At 52.8% G+C, this 19,470-nt stretch overlaps 1 protein-coding gene across 1 annotated transcript in view; it reads right to left on the bottom strand.

Moving 5' to 3' along the window:
• Nfatc2 (nuclear factor of activated T cells 2) overlaps positions 1-19,470 on the bottom strand; it is a 114,014-nt gene that overhangs the window by 40,284 nt on the left and 54,260 nt on the right. Inside the window, exon 6 of the mRNA XM_023720768.1 lies at positions 6,685-6,825. Coding sequence (XP_023576536.1) covers positions 6,685-6,825 — 141 coding nt within the window. The remainder of the gene's footprint in view (positions 1-6,684; positions 6,826-19,470) is intronic.

Below are 19,470 nucleotides of genomic sequence, written 5' to 3'. Positions count from 1 at the left end.
GAGCACCTGCAGTGCGCCTCGGCTTTCAATTCCCTCATCTCTTTGGCTCGATAAAACTCCACTGAGCCCATTTTAGAGATGAGGAAACTGAGTTTCAAGGTATGCAGTCTGAGGCTGACACTTGCTGGCTGGTGCAAAATTCAGCCTGCTGTGACTCACGCCCAGGTTTCTGTCACTGAGGACCATGTCTGATGGTGGACCCACTCGAATTCAAGTTCGTCGGAAAGCTCACTTCTCTTTGGCATCTTTCCAAAGACCCCAAACAAAATGAGCTGCAAGATTCTACCCTGGCAGGCACAAGGGCCCAAGACTGGGGTAATGTTTTGTTTTTTGGAGATAAGCCCCCACTTTCTTTTTTTTAATGACTCCAGGAAGATTTCACAGTGGCTCTCTGGCCTCTCTCTCTTTGGAAGAAATCTTCATGTCCCAGGCGGGCTGAGAGCACTGGGCTCCAACCCATGGGACCAGTGACACCGTGGCCATAAGTCACTGGGAGCAAAGGTCGCAGTGCCTTAGTCCTGCTTCCCCCAGCCCGGAGTCTGACATTCCCAGAGGGAGCCTGAGCAGGGACTCCTGACCCAGGTTGTGTGTGTGCATGGGGGTTGGGGGGTATCCTCCAAGATGCATCCAATTCTCCCAAGATACTAACTCAGAAAAACACTTACTTTGCAAAAAAATTTTTTTAAATATTTGAAGCACATGCATGTCTATTTATTAAACAGTGCTCAAAATACAGCCTTTGGGAACCTCCATGTAATAAAATGACTCATGTCAGGACAGGATGACTCAGTGGGAAAGAGGGAATTCCACCACCCACGCCTCCTTTCTAAAAAAATCAATTTGCCCTCCTGACAGGTGATGGGAGGTTCTGCCATCAGACAGGGCCAAGAAAACGGTCCAACAAAACAAAAACGCTCTTCAAACAATTTAGGTTTCAAAGCTGAGTAATCCCATGTCGGCGGGTTTCCAGCCTACGCCCCCTTGGGACACAGAGAGCCAGGGAGCTCCTTGGCCAGGGCTGGGGCCTGAATTAAGAAGGATTTACCAGCTGAAAAATTCCAAAACCCTGTGTCATGTGGAGGAGCCTTCCAAAACACTGGATCCCACCCAGCTGCGCCGAGTCGCTCTGAGCCATGGCAACCCGATTTCCGCTGCCACATCACTTTTATTTTTGTGTCCTTAGATTTTTTCCTGTTTTGCAATGTTTTGCTGGGACCCCCAACTCCGCCAGTGGCCCAGTGGCCAGAGGCCAGGGTTCCCAGCTAAAGTTGGGAACAGCAGCCTGGACTGCCCAGCGCGAACTCTGCCTCGAAAGTTATGCATTTTTTACATTGCGGAGAACATAAATGGCTTTTCAGCAATTACTGAGAATGACAGATAGGAAAGCTCCTGATCGTTCTGTGGGTTCTCCTGGACACCTCGACGGCAATTACTGCAGAGTCGAGGGAAATCCTGTCCTGAGACCCCTGCTGTCACCGCTGTGGCCTGAGCTAGGGCCCCCGGTTTGACCTCCCTGAGCCTCAGTTCCCTCATCTATAAAATGGGGATAATGCCACGTGCTGGTAAAGGTCAGAATGACTGCGAATGGGGATGTTACCTTTGTTCAACACAACACACGAGCGCCTAAACACTGAGTCAGCTCTCAAGAAACCCAGAGCCCCGCACAGGAGACCAGCCAGAAAATGAGTCCACACCCAGAGGAGACCGCCATGGAGCTGATGCTAAAGCCACCAAGGAAACCCCAAGCAAGGTGACACACAGGAGGCGACAGGGCTGCGGGGAGGTTGAACAACCTGAGAACAGCAAGCCCCAGGGGTGAGGCCAGCTTGGCACACCAGGGATTGAACCCTAGCTGCTGCACTCTGCCTAAGCAGGCGCTTTAGTCCACTGTATCTGTCTGGTCAAGGAGATCTGTCCAGTCCTGCTGAGTGGTCAAGGAGGCCCCTCTGAGCCAGAGAGCGACCTCTGAGCCAAGCTTAGCAGGGGCTGGAAGGAGGCATGCTTGTAGAGAAACGGCGGAGGAGCATTCTGAGCAACGGGCAACAGCCAAGGTCCTGCGGCAGAAGCGAGAGTGGGCTGCAAGGACAGGTATCACTGCAGATGCCGGGGAGATGCAAAGAACCCAGAGGCAGGAGCGAGAGAGGCAAGAACACCGCAGAAGTTCTTTGAAGTCATAAAAATAACTAAAAATAGGAATAAAAATAATATAAAAATCGTTATTATTATTGCTGCTATAAATAAGATGCCACTTTCCAAAACACCAAGCTTTTCTAACTTCAGCAGCACCACGCCGCCCCTCTCTTCTGTTTTTCCACCTTCCCCAGCTTGCCCTCTTGCTGGAGTGGAAAGTGCCGATCCCGTTTTAGCTGAAGGCTATAAAAAGAACACTGGAGCTGGTGGTGCTGATGACCAAACCCAGGCTAAGATTAGCCTGGGAGGCTGTCACCTTTTCTTAATGAGACCAGCAGCTGGGATTCCCCTTCCTTGGAAAACTCCAGCTGTTCCACCCGCCCACAAGGCCCCAGCCAGCCAAGGTGTCCATGGAGATGGGTACTGGGATGAGTTTTGGAAAAAAGAAGTTGAGCAACAGGGATTCCCCCTGAAGGGGGGGTCCGGCTGGGGCTGGAGCTCCTGGGGTCAAAAAGGCAGCCCAGCATCCTGCAAGTTCAAGGGGGCCCCTCTCCATCAGTGCTGCAGGGCACCAGACACCCCACACAGGGAACCCCCCCCCCATTGCTGGTCATACCCAGGTTTTTTCTCCTAGTCTCTGCGATCAACCCAGGAACAGCACTCTCGTGGGACCCTCAGGCAAACAGGGCCCTCCCTCCACTTTCGATGTGTGGCCCAATTCCAGGGAGGTTCGCCAGCACCCCGAAAGGGTTCTGAGCTGGGGCTCAGGAAAGCTGAAGGGGCTTCAGGCACCCAAGCCTCGCTCCAAATTTTCCCAGAGCAGAATAGTTAATGGTGGGCCAGCCAGATACAGTGGACTACAGCGTCTGCTTAGGCAGAGTGCAGCAGCTAGCATTAGATCCCCGGTGTGCCAAGCCAGCCCCGCCCCTGGGACTTGCTGAGACAGTGACTGAGGCTGGGTATGGTGGCACACACCTGTAATCCCAGCACTCCGGAGGCTGAAAACAAGAGAATCACTATGCGTCTGATCTACATAGTGACACCTTGTAGACCCTGTACCAAATACACTTAAAAAAAAAAATAGCTAATGGCCAAGGCTGCAGACTGTGGAGCCAGACTGCCTGGAGCTAAATATCACTAACATGACTAGCTGTGTGACATTCACTAAGTTTCTTACCCTCTCTTTGCTTAAGAGTCTCATTAGCAAAACTGGAGGGAAAAGTAGCTTATTTTGGAGTCCTGTCAGTGCAGCAAGGCTAACATGCATGGGGTGCACAGAGCAGGGCTGGGCCCATCGTTCACTATTTCTTCCATGAGGTATATACTCTTTCTGGTGTTTGTCCTTCCACAGCCAAAGTATAACAAGAATAATAAAATCTGACACATACTGAGCATTATCAATATGCTATGCTCGGTGCAGACCTTAGCGGGGTGACCTCATGATAGAGCCTCGCCTCCCCAGAGCGTCTATCATCCATCCCTCCATCATCCATCTATCCTCCATCCATTGTCCATCCATCATCCACCCATCCATCATCCATCATCCATCTTCCATCCATTGTCCATCCATCATCCATCCCTCCATCATCCATCATCCATCTTCCATCCATTGTCCATCCATCATCCATCCATCCATCTTCCATCCATTGTCCATCCATCATCCATCCATTCATCCATCCCTCCACCATCCATCCATCATCCGGAGCAGGAAATCACCTGCATTTGATAAAAGAGAGGGTGCTGGCCCAGAGAGGTGCAGTGACTGATACTAAATGCTGATGGGGAGTTCAACCTGGGCCATCTGACCTCAGAGTCTGTGCCTGTCACCCTATGCCTTGCGGTCCCCAACACTTGCCTGGCCTGCACCTGGAGAACGTGTGTAGCCCTCAGGAAGTCCCCTGCCAGGGCAGGATTACATTGGGAGACCACAGAGCTGACACCTAATGTGCAATGAACACAGTGTGAGCCATGGATGTGGCTCCTGCAGGCCCAGATGGGGGTGGCCATCCTCTTCCAGAGATGAGACTAGGACCCAAGGAGGCAGAACCAGAGGACACAGCTGTGTCCCATGCGCGGGTGGGGCCTGGCCTCCCCATTTCCGATGTGGAAAATACAAGAGAATGGAAGGTGGAGAGTAAATGCCTGCCATCCCCATCACCTGTCATCACCCATTCACGCCTCCAGCACTCATCCCTCCATCATCCATCCATCCTCCTCAATCCATCCTCATCCATCATCTATCCAGCCATCATCCATCCACTACCCCTCCATCCACTATCCTTCCATCCATCATCCACCCATCCATCTTCCATGCATCAGCCATCCACCCATCCATCCATTATCCATCCATTGTCCATGAAGCCGTTCATCATCCATCCATCATTCATCCCTCCATCATCCATCCATGCCTCCATCCATCTATCTACTTATTTATTCAACAAATATTTCATCTACACCCTGATGTAGCCGAAAAGTCACTGAGCTCCCAGGACACAAGTACTCAGGTGACCCTGAGCTCCACAAAGAACGTGGAAGGACCCAGCTCAAGTCCTTCCCTACATGGCCCACAGCACAGAGGCTCTGACAACCCAAACGTGAGTGATGGAAAGCCTGTGTCTGCTTGGCACGCTCCCCTCTGCCCATGAGGTGCTCTGAAGCCAGGTCCCTCTGGTCAGAGTCAATGAAACCCGGAGGATGGGTTCCCAGTACAACAAATGCCTCTGCTGGCTGCAGAGATAAATCTGCTTGGTCATTTACATTTCATGCCCCTCTCCTGCTCAAGAACCCACCAAGACTCCCTATTACCTGACGCAGCCTCAGACCAGACCCAGACATGGCTCTGTCTGGCACTGGAAGATTTCTTCTTCTGGCCTCTGCCTAACTAATCCAGGTGTTCCCCAGCCTCACAGAAAAGAGACGGGTTACATAAAACACTGGAAGACCATATCGCAGAAGGCAAAGCATCTGTTAAAAATCAGATTTTCAGAAAAAATGAAACACCTAAAAAATGTCCCTAGTGTTAAAAAATATTAAAAATATGCTTACAGAAACCTTTCTATTTAAACAGGAACCACCCGACAGAGAGAGCCCCGTGGTTGCGGGGTCACCTCTGGCAGCAGAGCAGGAGTGGGTGTCCTGATCCAGGGGAAGGTTTCAAGGTAACCCCCAGCGGAGCTTCCCTCTGCCTCTCCCATGCCTCTTCTTTCATGCCAGCAGGGCCCTGCCCCTCCCACCCGGGCACCCTTGGTGACACAAAAAACATTTCTGATCATCATGCTTTGGCACCTCGTGGGGACAAGGTGGGGAGCTGCTGACCATTCTCCCTGCACAAGTCACCCACAACAGGTGTTCCCCTGCAGTGTCAACAGCAACACACAGCTGCAGGTCATGCCTGAGTGGCTCGGCTGTCTCCAGGTCCTCCACCAACCCTGTTTCAGGTCACTCTGCCACGGGGGCCTGGCGCTGCTTAGACCCCACCATTCACAGCCCCTGTCAGGGACCTTGGGCTTCTTGGCCCAAGTGACATTTGTTTGGCTGACTTCCTCATGTGCCACACACCTGTCTACCCAGATAGACCAGGCTACTGGCTCTTCCTCTTGCTGGGACAGCTCCCTGGGTGCTGAGGACTGACGAGGTACCTCGCATCCTGTCGCCCACTCTCCCTTCCCACGCTGGAGGTCACCTTGGGAGGCCGAATTTAACTCAGCACGGATAGCCCCCGAGGAAACTCAAAGCCCTCAAAATGACTATCCTAAGTCCCACTGCAAGGAGTCAATCTCAAACACAGAAAGGTACACCCAGAGATCCGAGCACAAGATTAGCACCTTCCCACCAGCTTGAGCCACCGGTGGAACAGGCACGACTGTCCCATCAGGTGGCCTAAACTGCTGATAGCACAACTAGATCTAATCACTTTTATCAGCCTTTATACTAATAAAATTAATAAAAAGCTGCTCAGTGGAACAGGCCTACACATACCACTGGCCGTACCAGCCTCCTGACAGGGAGATGCACGAATTATGGCCAGTTGTGCACGTGTTAATTAACCAGAGCAGTATAAGAAAATATTAATTACAATACTATTTATAATAAAGTATAAGGAGACACTGCTCAATGGCTACTCGTATCCTTGGTGCTGTCACCATTTCTCCACATATGTAACTCATTTAAGCTTCATGACAACTGTAAGGTAAGCGCCTTTGCTGTTGTTCTACACATGAGGAAAGTGAGGTACAGAAAGGCAGTCTGCTTATTAAGATCACAGAACCCACAAGAAGCACAACTAGGATTTGAACCCAGTGAGCACACAGGCTCAGTCACCTCGCTGTTCAGCTTCTCTCCTTCATAACAGAGAAACGCTTTTAAAAGTTCGCTTCTCGATGCAATAAAACACCACAGCACAGCCACGCACTGGTGAGCGGTGCCCTCGTGACCCGTCAGGAAGTGAGCAGAAAGGGCAGGGGTGGGGGGAGCTCTGCACATCGCTGCGGAAGAGGAAAGAGATGGCCACTCTTGCATGGCTCCAGAGGACAAAGATCACAGAAAGCCACTGACCTGTGGTCTTCTCGGTGAACACGACTTTGGACTCGGCCGTGAAGTTCTGTCCCGTGAGGATCATCTGCTGGCCCCCGTAGACCAGGCAGCTGTCAATGTCCTGCCTTTCCACCATGGGCAGCTCGTGGGCGGACCGCTGGGCTGCAGGCAGGAGGACAAGAGGTCACTGTAACAGGGCCACATATGCTCATTGGGTACAGCCCGATCTCACAGCAGCATGACATACAACACGTGCTGTCCCCTGCTGTCACCATGAATGTGGAACCGCCTGACAACGGAAGGCTCCAAATACCATGTTTCTGTAAATGTGCTTGAGTGGTCTGAGCCACTTGACTTCTAACCACGTGCTTTGTTTTCATGAATCCAGGGGCACCTGCCCTGATCCTGCAACCCTTTTAAATCCTCCTCAGTGTCTCTCACGCACTCAGAGCACGTCCTGCTCCGAGCAGCTGCACCTGTACAAAGAAACATCCCCTTCGGATACTCTGTGGGGAGCTTTCCTTGCTTCATCTTGTGCTGCTCCTCTCACTAGAACATCACTCCAGGAGGGAGGCGCTCTGCCTTCATCCTGCTCCACAAGGAGGCCAGAGCAACTACCAGGGCCACACTTAGCGGGCAGAGGAGGAGGTGGGTGGACGGACAGACGGAAGGGCAGATGGATGGATGGACAGACAGATGGTGCACAGAGGGATGGGGATGACTCACAACACGCCTATTTGTTTACATCAATGATGAATGAAAGGAGGAGAAGCAGAGCAGGCCCACACTAATCACCGAAGCAAAATAGCATGCATGAATGCTCCCAGTAATCCTCTGAGGAAGGAAATGTTACCACTATTCACATTTGACCAGGACGAAACCTAAGCAAAGTCAAGTCACGCCACTTGGCCAGGGGACATAAGGTGAGGCTCAGACTGAGCCCTTAGGAGCAGGCTGGCTGGCCCTGAATCCAGTCTCAGAGCCCCCTCCCATGAGCCACCACTGGCCTCCTGGGAAGGCAGGTTGCCTCCTGGGGGCGGGGGAGGTGACAAACAGGTCCCAGCCTCCGCCCAGGTCCCAGTTCCAACCCCCGCCCCTCTAGGCCTTGCCTCCCCGTGGGCCCAGAGGCTGGCCCTCCTCCATGAGTCAGCCCTGGCTCTTGGCTCCCCTCCTGGATCTCGGAGAACCCGGCACGGGGCCAGCCCTTCCGTGCCAGGGGCCTGTGGACCGCCCCATCCGGGAGCTGAGGCAGCAGCCACTGGAGCTGAGGCCCAAACTCAGACCACACCCTGCAGGAGTAAGCATCCCCTTCCCTCTGCCTGGGGCTGCGGGGCCCAGGACGGAGCGGGAGCAGGCAGGCAGGCAGACCAGGGTACAGTCAGCAGTGTCTCTGGGGTCGGCCCCATCCGACAGCGCCTCCTGACACTTGGCCTCAGATGCACAACCAGCCTCTTTAGCTCTCCTTCCCAGGGCCCAGCCCACCAGCGCTCTTCCAAGGGGCTGCCGGCTGGAGGACGTCTTAAAAGGCCTCTCCGCAGAAGCTGCTAATTTCTCCCACATGGGCTGGGTTATTAATCCTTTCTTTCAATATTGGACTTTTGTGATGACTGCCTAATTGAGCTGCCACAAATGGAGATTTACTAGCAGTGAAAACAGCAGCCCCGGGGCCTGGCTTTTAAGATTTGCCTTTGATGGCGTTGGGGGCTGCGGGGGCTTCTGGCGCTGGGGATGGGCAGGGAGGTGGCAAGAGCCACCCCTCCCATTTTACAGGTGGAAAACCTGAGTCATCGCTCCTGAGTGAGCCAGCCAAGGGCCTGAAGCCAGCCCAGCCGGACTGGACAGCCGAGAGCTTGGCGCTGGGCGGGAGCTGGCCCGCAGGGCAGCCAGTGAATCACTGCGCACTGTGTGAACACAGCCTGTCTGTTTCCTGAAGCAGCCTCTTCGCTTCTCCCTGCAAAGCCTCACAGGCCCAAGCAACTGACTGATGACTGGGGCCAGGGCTGCATTTCTGACCTTCTTATCTGCAGGCAAACAAATTTTAAAGTAAAAATTTAAAGAAAGAATGGGAGTCCAGGGCAGTTTCCAACAAGCTTGTCTCGTCCTGAAGCTCAAAGCACCGCCAGAGGCAGCTGAATTGAGTGGGACATGCGGAGCCACAGGCCTTCCTGCACCTCTCGGCCCCAGGTCTCCCAGCTCCAGCTCTACAGACAGGGAGAAAGCCACTGGCCCCAAGGCCTTGCCTCCATAGCAACTGGGGCACTAGCTCCACGGCCATTCTTTGGGCCACTCCGTATGCTGGCACTAGATGCTGGTGGCACTGCTGCCCTCAGCCATGACAACCAAAACTCTGCAGAATGGCTAGATGTCCCCTCCTAAGGAAAGACACAAAACTGTCCCTGATGAACAGCAACTGTTCTAGAGATTCTGACTTAAATGATCTGTGGAGGGGACCCCAGCGTGACTCCAGGAACCACAACCAGTTTGGTATCACTTGTAGCACAGCTTCTAGGCTGTGCGGTGCCAAATGCGGGGAGCACCAGCACAGTGTACACATGGGGCCACAAAAGCCGCAGTTCTGAGTCCTGCATCTGTCACCCTCCTGGTGCATGACCCTCAGCAAATCACTGAGTCCCTCTGCCAACTGGCTCCTCTGTCAATCGTAACAGTCCCTACTTTCACGGGTCTACATCACACTACCAGAGATCATATACACAAAGACCCGGGCAGAACTCAGTTGTTAAAATCAGCTCAGATGTCCAGGGATGGATGTGTGAACAAAGGTGGTACACTCACACAGAGTATTTTCAACCACAGAAAGGAACAAAGTGCTAGTACTTTGAAAACATCCTGCTGAATGGAAGGACTCAGTCATATGAATACTGTCCTGTCCCATTTATCCAACAGGCACACGCATAAAGCAGATGGATGGGTACCTGTCTGGGGGGCTGGGGCGAGAGGGGAATCGGAAGGGACTGACCTTGGGCTGAAGGTCTCTTTTCACGGTGATAGAAAAGTTCCAGAATTAGCTAGTGTTTTGCTTACTTCAGCAGCACCTATACAGAAGTCACTAGAGTTGTTAGTTGTGTAACACTATGAATGTGATCAGTGCCACTGACTTACACACTTTTAAAATGGCAAACTGTGGTTAAATTGGTAAGCTCGGTGTTGTATATATTTGGACACAATGGCAGTATCTAAGCTCTGCCTAGAGCTTGCTGAGCACTCGAAATTGCAGTCCTCGCCATCATTAACCATGTGGCACAGGAAGTCCTGTCAGCAACGTTAGTGACACCTAGAGCTGCAGCACCTGGAGTGTTAGCTGTGCCACCGAGCCTGAGTGGCCACGGCCACATGCTGACACAGACTACCTCTGTGGCCACAGTGGTTCTCGACGGATCCTGAGCTGTCACCTAAGTTTCGTGGCCTTCCGACTCCTGGCTGTCAGACTTCCTCAGCGTGTAGCTCTCCGGCCACCCACAGCGGTGGCCTACTACTTGGGGCAGGAGCTTCTCCAGTGCCCCCCAAGCCATATACACAGATGTGCTGCGCCCCCCCCCATTACGCCACCCACTGTTTCCTGAGCTGCCGAGCTCTCCAGGTGACTCGGGACAGTCACCTACTTAAGAGCTCAGTTCCGCTAGTCAGAGGCCAGCTGAGGATGGGGGAACTCCTCCTGGGGAGGCCCCAGTCCTCAGACAGCCCAGAGCTAAGGGATCCAATTAGCCTCTGAAAGAGGAACTGGGGCAAGCCAAACAGCAGCCAAATCCTCCAGGGCCCTGTCTCTGTCTGATGCAACTTCCACCACCTATGGATGCTGCTGGGAGGAGCCCAGGGCCTGCGGGGGGCTCTCAGGAGGCTAGCAGGCTCCTGGCCTTGCAGCACTCCACTCCGTCAGCTCCAGTGACACCACTCAGCTTCCTGTTCATTAGGCTTAGGGGTCTGGCCTGGCTGAGATGACCCCCGCCCCTGCATAAGCTTCGGGGTGGCCCTAACAAAGTGACTTCCCCTGCTCCACGGCTGCTCCGGCCCCTGGCACATTGTACATTGGCTCCATGCTTTAGTGTTTTATGGGCTCTGAACTTCTAGGCGCTCTGGGTTAAACCCCCCTGTATTTCCTCTCAGAGCTGGGCATGAAGCAGACATGAGGCTCAGCTTCACCAGGGAGATGCACTGGCCGGCCTGCAGCTCCACCTGCACAAGTCTGGAAATGGGATGCCGCCTGCAGTTGGCCTGTCTCAGGGTTGAGGGAGAGCTGGCTGGGAGAAGGCTTTTCTCAGAGGGGCCGACTCTGTCAGCACCACAGAAACTACCTCAGATGCCCGGCACGTGATCACTGCTCAGTTTATATTATAAAACACACATCATGAGGCAGGGTGGGGTGCCGGGCACATGTGAGAAGGCTGCAGTGGGGCTGTCCAAGCTCAAAGCCCAGCTTGGTGACATCCTAGCGCTGGGAATTTGAATAAGTGAGGTCACCACTCTGCGCCTGTGTTCTCACCTATAAAATGGAAATAATCACAGCACCAATTTCACAGGGAGGTTTCCAGATTAACTGAGACCACAAGGCAAGAAAGACTGACACTCTATAGAGTCGAGGACGAGAGCTCTGCAGAGGAGACACAACCGTGAGACAGCCCACGGCTCACAGCTCCCTGCAGCAGAGGCAGGCCTGGGGCCCAGCCTGTGGGATTCCACCACCCTGAGTACACCTGGAGCAGGATGCCGTGGGAAGGCCACCAGCCACACAGGCCTCGGGTCCTCTCCCTGCCTGCAGCCCTTCCCCCACTCGCTGGCTGCGTTCCTGCTGCTGTGAGCCTTCCTCGTCTGCGTCCTGTCCCTGTCCTTGGCTATGGCCCAGGGAGAAGCCCAGGGAAGTGCCAACAGACGCCCTCGGCCTCCTTGCTGACCACTCCTGGTCAGTCTGGGGGTGGGGCCAGAGAGGCTCTATGTCCCAGAGAGTGGCGCCACGTCTGTGGTAGTTGCCCATACTAACAGCACCAGGGTATATGGAATGGAGCTGGGGCGAGCGACCAGTCAGAGCAATGACACCCCACTCTCCCGACAAGTAAATCTCATCTCAGCCCACACGGCAGGCACCAGGGGCAGGATAGGAGACACTGCTGTCTCCTAAGCAGGTAGTTCCTCCACCAGGCCAATGCGCTCACAGGCGCCCCCTCTGGAATGTTCTCAGACACCTCCGTGTACTTCATGGAACCTTCCTGAGGGCTCCATGAATCCCTGGTTGACTGCCTGGCTCCCTGGTCCCTGAGGCACCCAGGTGGCCCAGACAGAGGAGAGACCTCAGCTTCAGTGTCTCGCTGTGTCTTCCCTGTGGCCTTTCCGAGCCTTACCTGGCTAGGGACACTCCCAAGGCATGTCCCAGTCCCAGGCACATGTCCAAGGCAGGCAGAGGTAGAGCACACTGAGGGGCGGTGCAGGTGGGCCTTCAGAGGGGGACAGGAACAGAAAGGAGGCTGCAGGCCTGCCACAGGTGCTCAAGTCCAAGGAAGCCGGCCTTCCTTGCTCTGGCACAAAAGGCTCCCTACCACGTGGCCTTCCCAGGGGCGCTGCTCAGCCACACGTTCCCTGGCTACGCACCCTACACCCTAATGACCACCTCAGCCCCTCCTAGGAGTGCGACCTACTGCCCATTCACCCAGGGCCATCCAGTGTCACTAATCTCTCACGCCCACTTGGCCGTGGTCCCCCATCATGATGGGTGGCAGTCAGAGAGACAGGAAGTCCACTCTGCAGAGCTACAGGAAGAACCACAGGCATGAAAGTGAGATCTGCCCACAGCGGGCCACACTAACGTGAGGTCGCCTGCCGTGAGTGTGACCAGCACTGACTGCTTCGTCCCCACACCCACAGGGAAGGACGAGGATTAGATCCATTGCACAGATGAGGAGACTGAGCACAGAGCGTTAAGCAGCCTCCCAGGACTAAGTGGCAGAGGCAGGATTTGAACCCAAGCCACCAGCAGCAGAGCCCAAACTCATAACTGCTACTCCACATAAGGACAGGTAGTTGCTCCTGATGTTCCTAAAATGTGGCTTCTCCTTCCAGGGCAGAGACTGACAAGAGTCCAGCCAGTGTGACCTCTTCCCAAAGCCCAAATTTCACCTAACACTTCCTGCTGCACGATCTGCAGGGGCACCCTGAGCTGCTGTCTGATTTACAACCACACCACACAACCCCCCTGTGCTGCCGGCCCAAATTAACCTCCCACTTGTGACGCAGCTCAATCTTGTGGGCCTGCAAGCCAGCAGGGTGTGGACGGCCCAGATGGCTCAGCGGCATGACCAGAAGTTATTTGTGTACCTTTTCTATACTTCTGTTTTCCCCTCTGTAAAATGGGAGCAGACACCAAATCATATTCAGCAACAATCCAGAAAATGCTGAGACCAGTAGGTGTCAAGACCAACTTCCACATTTTCCTTCACCTGTCCCTATCCTATCACTCTCTCATCTCGTTCCTTCTTTTTTTGGGGGGCCTTTAAGTGTTTATTAGCATCTATTCATATTAGGCTAAATGAGCTTTAAGCTAGAAATTATTGCACACCAGTCCCTGAAGGAGAACTTGAGACTTCTTACTTCGCTTGGAATTAAGTCCAGAGTGCCTAGCTTTGTCTGAGACCTCACACGCCGCCGCCTCCCTCCATTTGCTCCTCAGCCTTCACGGTTACCTCTCGGGGCCCAGGCTTATCCCTGCCTCAGCAGCTTTCACCTTGCTGTACCCTCTAGAGGCAACCCTCCTAAGTGGCGGACATGCCACCTCTCTCCGAGCCCTCCTCCGATCTGCACAACTAGTGCTGGGGCCCGAGCCCAAGCCATCAACGCGTGGTCCCTCTTGCCATCTTGCGAGGACCCGCTCTTGTTTCAAATGCTCTCTCATCCATTACTGTCTGCTTCCCCAACTAGAATGTGACTCCCACGAGGGTGGGGACATTATTTTTTCACCTACCTCCAGTGCCCTGCAGTGTGGATCCCTCCCAGGCTACTTTTAATACAAAGATTGAGTGCCAGACAGTCCAGGGCTATGGTGCTGCAGGAGCTGCTCCCCCACTTCCAGGGCTCCCCTAAAGTGATGCTGTACCCTCACTGTCTCCCAGACCCAGGAGAGTGGGGAGATGTAGGAAAAGGAACAGAGGAGCTGAGAAACCAAGAAGCTCTAGGTCTCCAAACCAGACTCAGGCAGCAACTGCACATCCACGCCGGCGAGGGGGGCTTCGGCCCCGCCTCACACCTTAACCAACCCAATCAGAGATGGGTCACTCTGCGGTCACCAACGCTTCTACAAGAATGGCTTTGCTACGTTCAGAGTACACTAAGCCCAAGAGCGTGACAAAGGACCAATTTGGCTTCACTCAAATAATTAAATGCAACATTTAGAAACTAACATGTGGAAAATACTCATAGTCTACATGTCTGACAAAGGACTCACAGCTAGAAGATACTTTAAATCTGCTTGGGGGCCAGAGATATAGCTCAGTGGCACAGTGCCTGCCAGGCGAGCTCAAGGTCCTGAATTTGATTCCCACTACAAAAAAAAAACCTGCTATATATTAACAACAACAACAAAAAAAAAAAACATGAACAACCTAATAAAAAAATGAGTAAAAGATTTAAACACCCTGCCTGCCCAAGAGATGATACATAAACATGCAACACGCTCATAAATACAAGCCCGGCATCATTAGTCATCAGGGAAATGCAAGTTCAAACCACAATGAGATCCTATTTTACCACCATTAGAATGGCTAGAATTAGAAAGGCTGGCAATGCCTTTCGCTCGGGGGCAACCCTCACACGCTCTACTCAGAGTGCAAAACGGGGTAGAAAACAGCAAAGACAACACGCACATTTTTGCACTAGGACCAAACAACTCCACTCCTGGGTTTTCCCCAAGAGATACGGCAGCCTGCCTCTAGCAAAGGGCTGAACAGGAAGGTGCACAGCAACTTCATCTATAGCACCCAAGCCTTGGAGCTAAACCAAAATTTTAACCAATGAATAAACAATGGTCATAGGCCCACAATCCAGTGGTGCTCACTGGTAACCAAGAAGGAAGTTCTGAATCGAGCAACAGCAGCGACAGAATTCAAAACAAGACAGTGAGCAGAAACTGCAGGACCGACACACGGACACCGTACTCTCTAACTGCAGTCTGCAAAGATCCAGGATGAGGGGGCACCCATCAGGGGTGACAGATCAGAACAGGGGTCCCCTCTGTGCAATTATGGGGAGGTGATAGTGGGAGGGACCCCAGCGAACCTACAGGAATGAAAGGAAGCCTACGCTCGCAAATGACAGCTGCACATGTCATTGGCAAAAGTGAGCGGGCTGGATGAACACTTAGTCTGTGTGAGCTACAGTGTCTGAATTGCACCTCAATAAAAACAGACATAAAATGCAGGCAGGGTGGGGGCACAGTTGCATTAGGGGCTTCGTGAAATGTGACAAAGGGAGAAAAGTCACTGGCTTTGGACAGAGCTACAGCAAGCCTCAGGGGTCCGGCCAGAAGGTGCAGCTGCCTGGGGGCACCTCCTCCCCGTCCCACTGCTGCCCCTTTTCCCCACCTAGGAGTGCAGCGCTGCTGGCTTTCCTGTCACTTTCTCAAGGGTCCTCTAGAGACTCTTTCTGTGCACCAGAACCTGGCCACACCTGGCCCAGCTGTCTCAGGAGAGAGACTAACAAGAAACTTGAATTGTCAGAACCCAAAGACTCCACTTGCAGTAGGACGGATGCTTTCTCCCCAGGGAGCCATGCGAATGGGGCCTTGAGCCAGGAGAGAAAGTAGCCAGCCACTGAAGGGTGGAGAAAAGTGAGCAGGTCTCTAAATCAAACCTGTATCAGATTCATCAAAGACCCCTGGAAGGTCTCCCTGCTAAGGCCTGACAAACCAAATCAGACTTACTGGTGTGGCACCTGGACATTTTCGTTTGTTTGTTTTTTTTAATAAATCACAGGTGACTCTAAGGTATAGCTAAGGTGAAAAAGCCATGTTCTGGGTAGAGGTGACAGCAAGAGCCAAAGCCAGGAGTCATCAGGGAAAGCCCCCAGTGTGTGCAGAACCTGAGGGAGACAGGAAGGAAGTCGGGAAGTCAGCCCTGAAGGGCAGGGGCCAAGCAGCAGACATCTGCCACATCTATCTGTCACTTCACTATGCGCCTTGTTTAGAAATGAGGGCTTCACAGATGTCATTAAAGTAAAGACAGGAGAGACTGTCCTGAATTAAGATAGGGGCTAGATCCAATGGGAGCAACCGTAACAACAGCTGAAAAAGACCCACAGAGACCCAGAGGAGAGGGGAGAGGGCAAGGGGCCACACAAACATGGAGACAGAGACCAGAAGGATACAGCCACAGCCAAGAGCACTTCGAGCACCAGCACCCCCAGAACTGCAGAGACCCCACAGTCTCAGCCTCTCAGTGCCTCCAGGAAGCCAGCCCTGCACCCTTGGCTTCAGGCTCTGCCTCTCAGGGAGACAGAACCTTGATGTCTTAAGCCACCAATGGGAAAGTCTAGGAGACTGACATGGGGTGGGACTTAGTCACAGCAGGGAGAAGCGACCACTGAGGAGCGGCAGAAGGGCTGGGCATGGGCCAGGGGCCAGTGGGAGGGCAAGGTGCTGTCTAGGCTCAGCAAATTCTCATTGCAAACAGGGGAGGGCCAGAGGGGAAGCCAAGCCCCTCTGGGCGGCACCGCGGTCCAAGTGGAAGCAGCAGACGGAAGCTCAGGTGCCAACCCGCACAGGGGAGGCTGGGCCTCTGGCAGCTGGCAGGCGGATGAAAAGAAGGAAGCTCACTTGGAGGCACTCACGCTGCTCTCCTGAGAATTTGTGGCTTCGTGCTAGATTCCAAGCACTCACCCATGGTTCCCAAGACAGTGTGTAAAAAAGAAGCTTCCAAATTAAGTCAGCCCTGCAAATAAGCGCCCGCCCACCCTGGGCTCTTCTTACCTGCTCCCCTCCCCGGTAGATATTCTCCAAGTCAATCAGAGAATAATCATTTTAGATACTCTGTGTTGGTCAGTGCTACTCACCAACTGTCCATAAATGACTGTTGAGTAGCTCCCTGCAGATGACACAGGAGGTCAATTAGGCAATAAATATTTATGGGACTATTGGGCATTGGTCTTGGAAAAACAGAGGAAGGAAATAATAATGAGATGAGATTCTGGGTGAGGGGCGCAGCCTCGGGTGGTAGAGGGTGGGCTGCGGGACAGGGTGCGTCACAGAACCCACAAGAAGACCTTCTGCAGAACTAGGAAGCTGGTGTCACCAGCTTTGCCACCTATTCGGTAAAAATGGATGAATCATTTTACCAAGAAAGCCTCAGTTTCTTTATCTGTCAGAACAAAGTAGGTGAATCAGCCAAATGTTTTGTGCAGGGAAAAAGGAAAGATTTTCAAGATTCACACAACTTTCTAACACCCTCCTCACAGGTGGCCCCTGCGGTTCAATGATGATCCTGAAAGTCTCAGACTAACGTCCGATAAGCTGCCTTCAAGAAGCCAGACAGGGGAGCGGGCGCCAAGAGAGAGAGAGGCCCCGCTCAGGCCTGCCGCCCTGCAGCTTGCTACAGACCACAGCTCGGCCTGGGGAGTGAGTCACTAGCTGTAAAGGGGAGGCCCTCTGCTCAAAATCCCCCAAATCACCAGGAGGAGCCTGCATTTCCTTCTGAAAACATCCTGAGGTGTTTGAACCCAGGATGGGGTGGGGCCGCCAACATGACCAGCATTTGGGGGGTAGGGGTGGGGTCTGCTGAGTACAGGAGGGGAATTCCAGGTTCCTCCACTGGTGTGGTTCTCAATATCGGTGTTCCTTCGTCACCTACTGCTGGTGACAAGTCTTCCTCCCAGCTCAGAACCAAAGCCTCCATCAACTCAGCTGATCAGCACCTTGACCTGAAAGGCTGGAAGGAATCTGGGGGACTCCTTCATTCTGTTTCCAAAGACCAATCAAGTCCAAACTCTGGCTCCTTACCCTCCCAAAGAAAGGGGCCGCCGCCTGTCCTCGCTGGCCCCTGCCTGGAGGGGCAGTCTCCAGCCACACTCTCTGCGTAGCACCACCACACTCTCCCTATTCTCACCCGTGACTCAAGATGGCCTCTGACTGACAGCACCCCGCTGTGGGTGTGTACAGAGGAGACTGCACCCAAGACCTTGTGCCTGTCATCCCTTATTCTTCCAATGAGCTATACTCCCAGGCCAGTTGCCATTTTTTAGAAATCCGAAAATTCTAGATTATCTTTTAAAATCAAGAGGCAGCCACACTGAGTACACACTCTCGTGTGAAAATACATACCCTCTTGGCTGAGCTAGGTGCGCAGAGCCCATCAAGGTGGGGAACTGCCCAACTAGTCTCCAATCCCCCATGCCTCCCAAGCGCCACCACCCACCCCATCCATCCCTTCCCTTCCCACCATCTCCCCAGCCTGTGACACCCACTTATGATAAAATATCCAGTAAACAGACAGGAAAAACCCCAGGATATAATTTAACATGGAACCTGATTATAACAACATAAAGCATTGGTAGGCCTAAAAAAACCAGATAAACAGCTTTTGCTTCTGAAACAATGTTTACATTTTTCTTCTTTATGCTTTTGCAAATAACTTCTAAAGTCATGATGCAACAACTCATTATTTCCCTTCTGAAAAGAACCAAAGAACAAGCTGGGACTGGTGGCACATGTCTGTAATCCCAGCACTCTGGAGGCTGAGCCAGGAGGACTGCCTTGAGTTCAAGGCCAGCCCGGGCCGACGTAGTGAGTTTAAAGTCACCCTGAACTACAAAGTGAAATCCTATCTCCAAAAGCAAACAAAAAAGAAAAATAAGCTCAAAGCTACGCGTGAAGCCTGGTAGAACCGGGCTGGGTGTTTTTGCTCAGTGCCCACTTTATAGCAGATTCTGAAAATCTTCTGTAACTTTATACCTACATGTGCAGTCCTTAGCCTCACTACCCTGTAAGCTTGCTAAGGACGGGGAAAATGATTTGCTCCTCCGCGCTGCCCAGTACCGAGCATAGCCCCTGATGCAAGAAAGACCCCAATGCACCTCCACTGGCGGGCGGAAGGGGTGGGTGGAGTGTGGCTCCTGCCTACACAAGCCCCAGTTCCCATTCCAGCCCTGCACCTTCTGACTGTGTACATGGCTGCTCTATAAAATGGGCATAGTGACTCCAGCCAGCCCGAGGATAGCTGTGAGTCCCCACAAGTGACCAGCAGAGTCCGTGCTCAACAAAGCAGAGCCACTGTGACCCAAGTGCTGTTTTTGCTGAAAGGAGAGAGGAGGGAAAAAAAAAAAAACCTTGGGAACACTACGTACAAAAAACTCACCTCAAATGCACCTGCCCTTTTACTTTTTGTTTTGTTTTGGTTTTTTGGCGGAACCAGGGATTGAACTCAGGCCCTTGTGCTTGCCACAGAAGCGCTTATTCCACTGAGCCATCTCCCCGGCCCCCATGCCCTTTTAAAGACTAGAACAATAGTTATCCATTTCAAATATTCTAAACAAAGCTGTAGGCTACTTACTGCAAACTGGCCATACTGTTTTCTAATTTCCCCTGAAGCCATAAAACCTTCCACAAGTAAATACAAGCAGAGATAAGACCCACATATGTGCCCTGCCTCTGGCCCTTTCATCATTTTGAATCCACTTCTCTGTTTGCTTTACCGTGTGAGGATGGAACCCAGGGTCTTGAGCAGGCTTGGTGAGCCCTCTGCCGCCAAGGTACATAGAATGTATGTTCTTTATTTTTCTTTGGGGGAGGGGCATGGAACCCACAGTGCATGCTGGGTAAGG

The sequence above is a fragment of the Octodon degus genome, unplaced genomic scaffold, assembly GCF_000260255.1.
Source record: "Octodon degus isolate 3935 unplaced genomic scaffold, OctDeg1.0 scaffold00077, whole genome shotgun sequence".
In the NCBI taxonomy this organism is placed as follows: domain Eukaryota; kingdom Metazoa; phylum Chordata; class Mammalia; order Rodentia; family Octodontidae; genus Octodon; species Octodon degus.
Note: the sequence above shows the minus strand (reverse complement) of the source record. Positions and strands in the feature narration are given on the sequence as shown.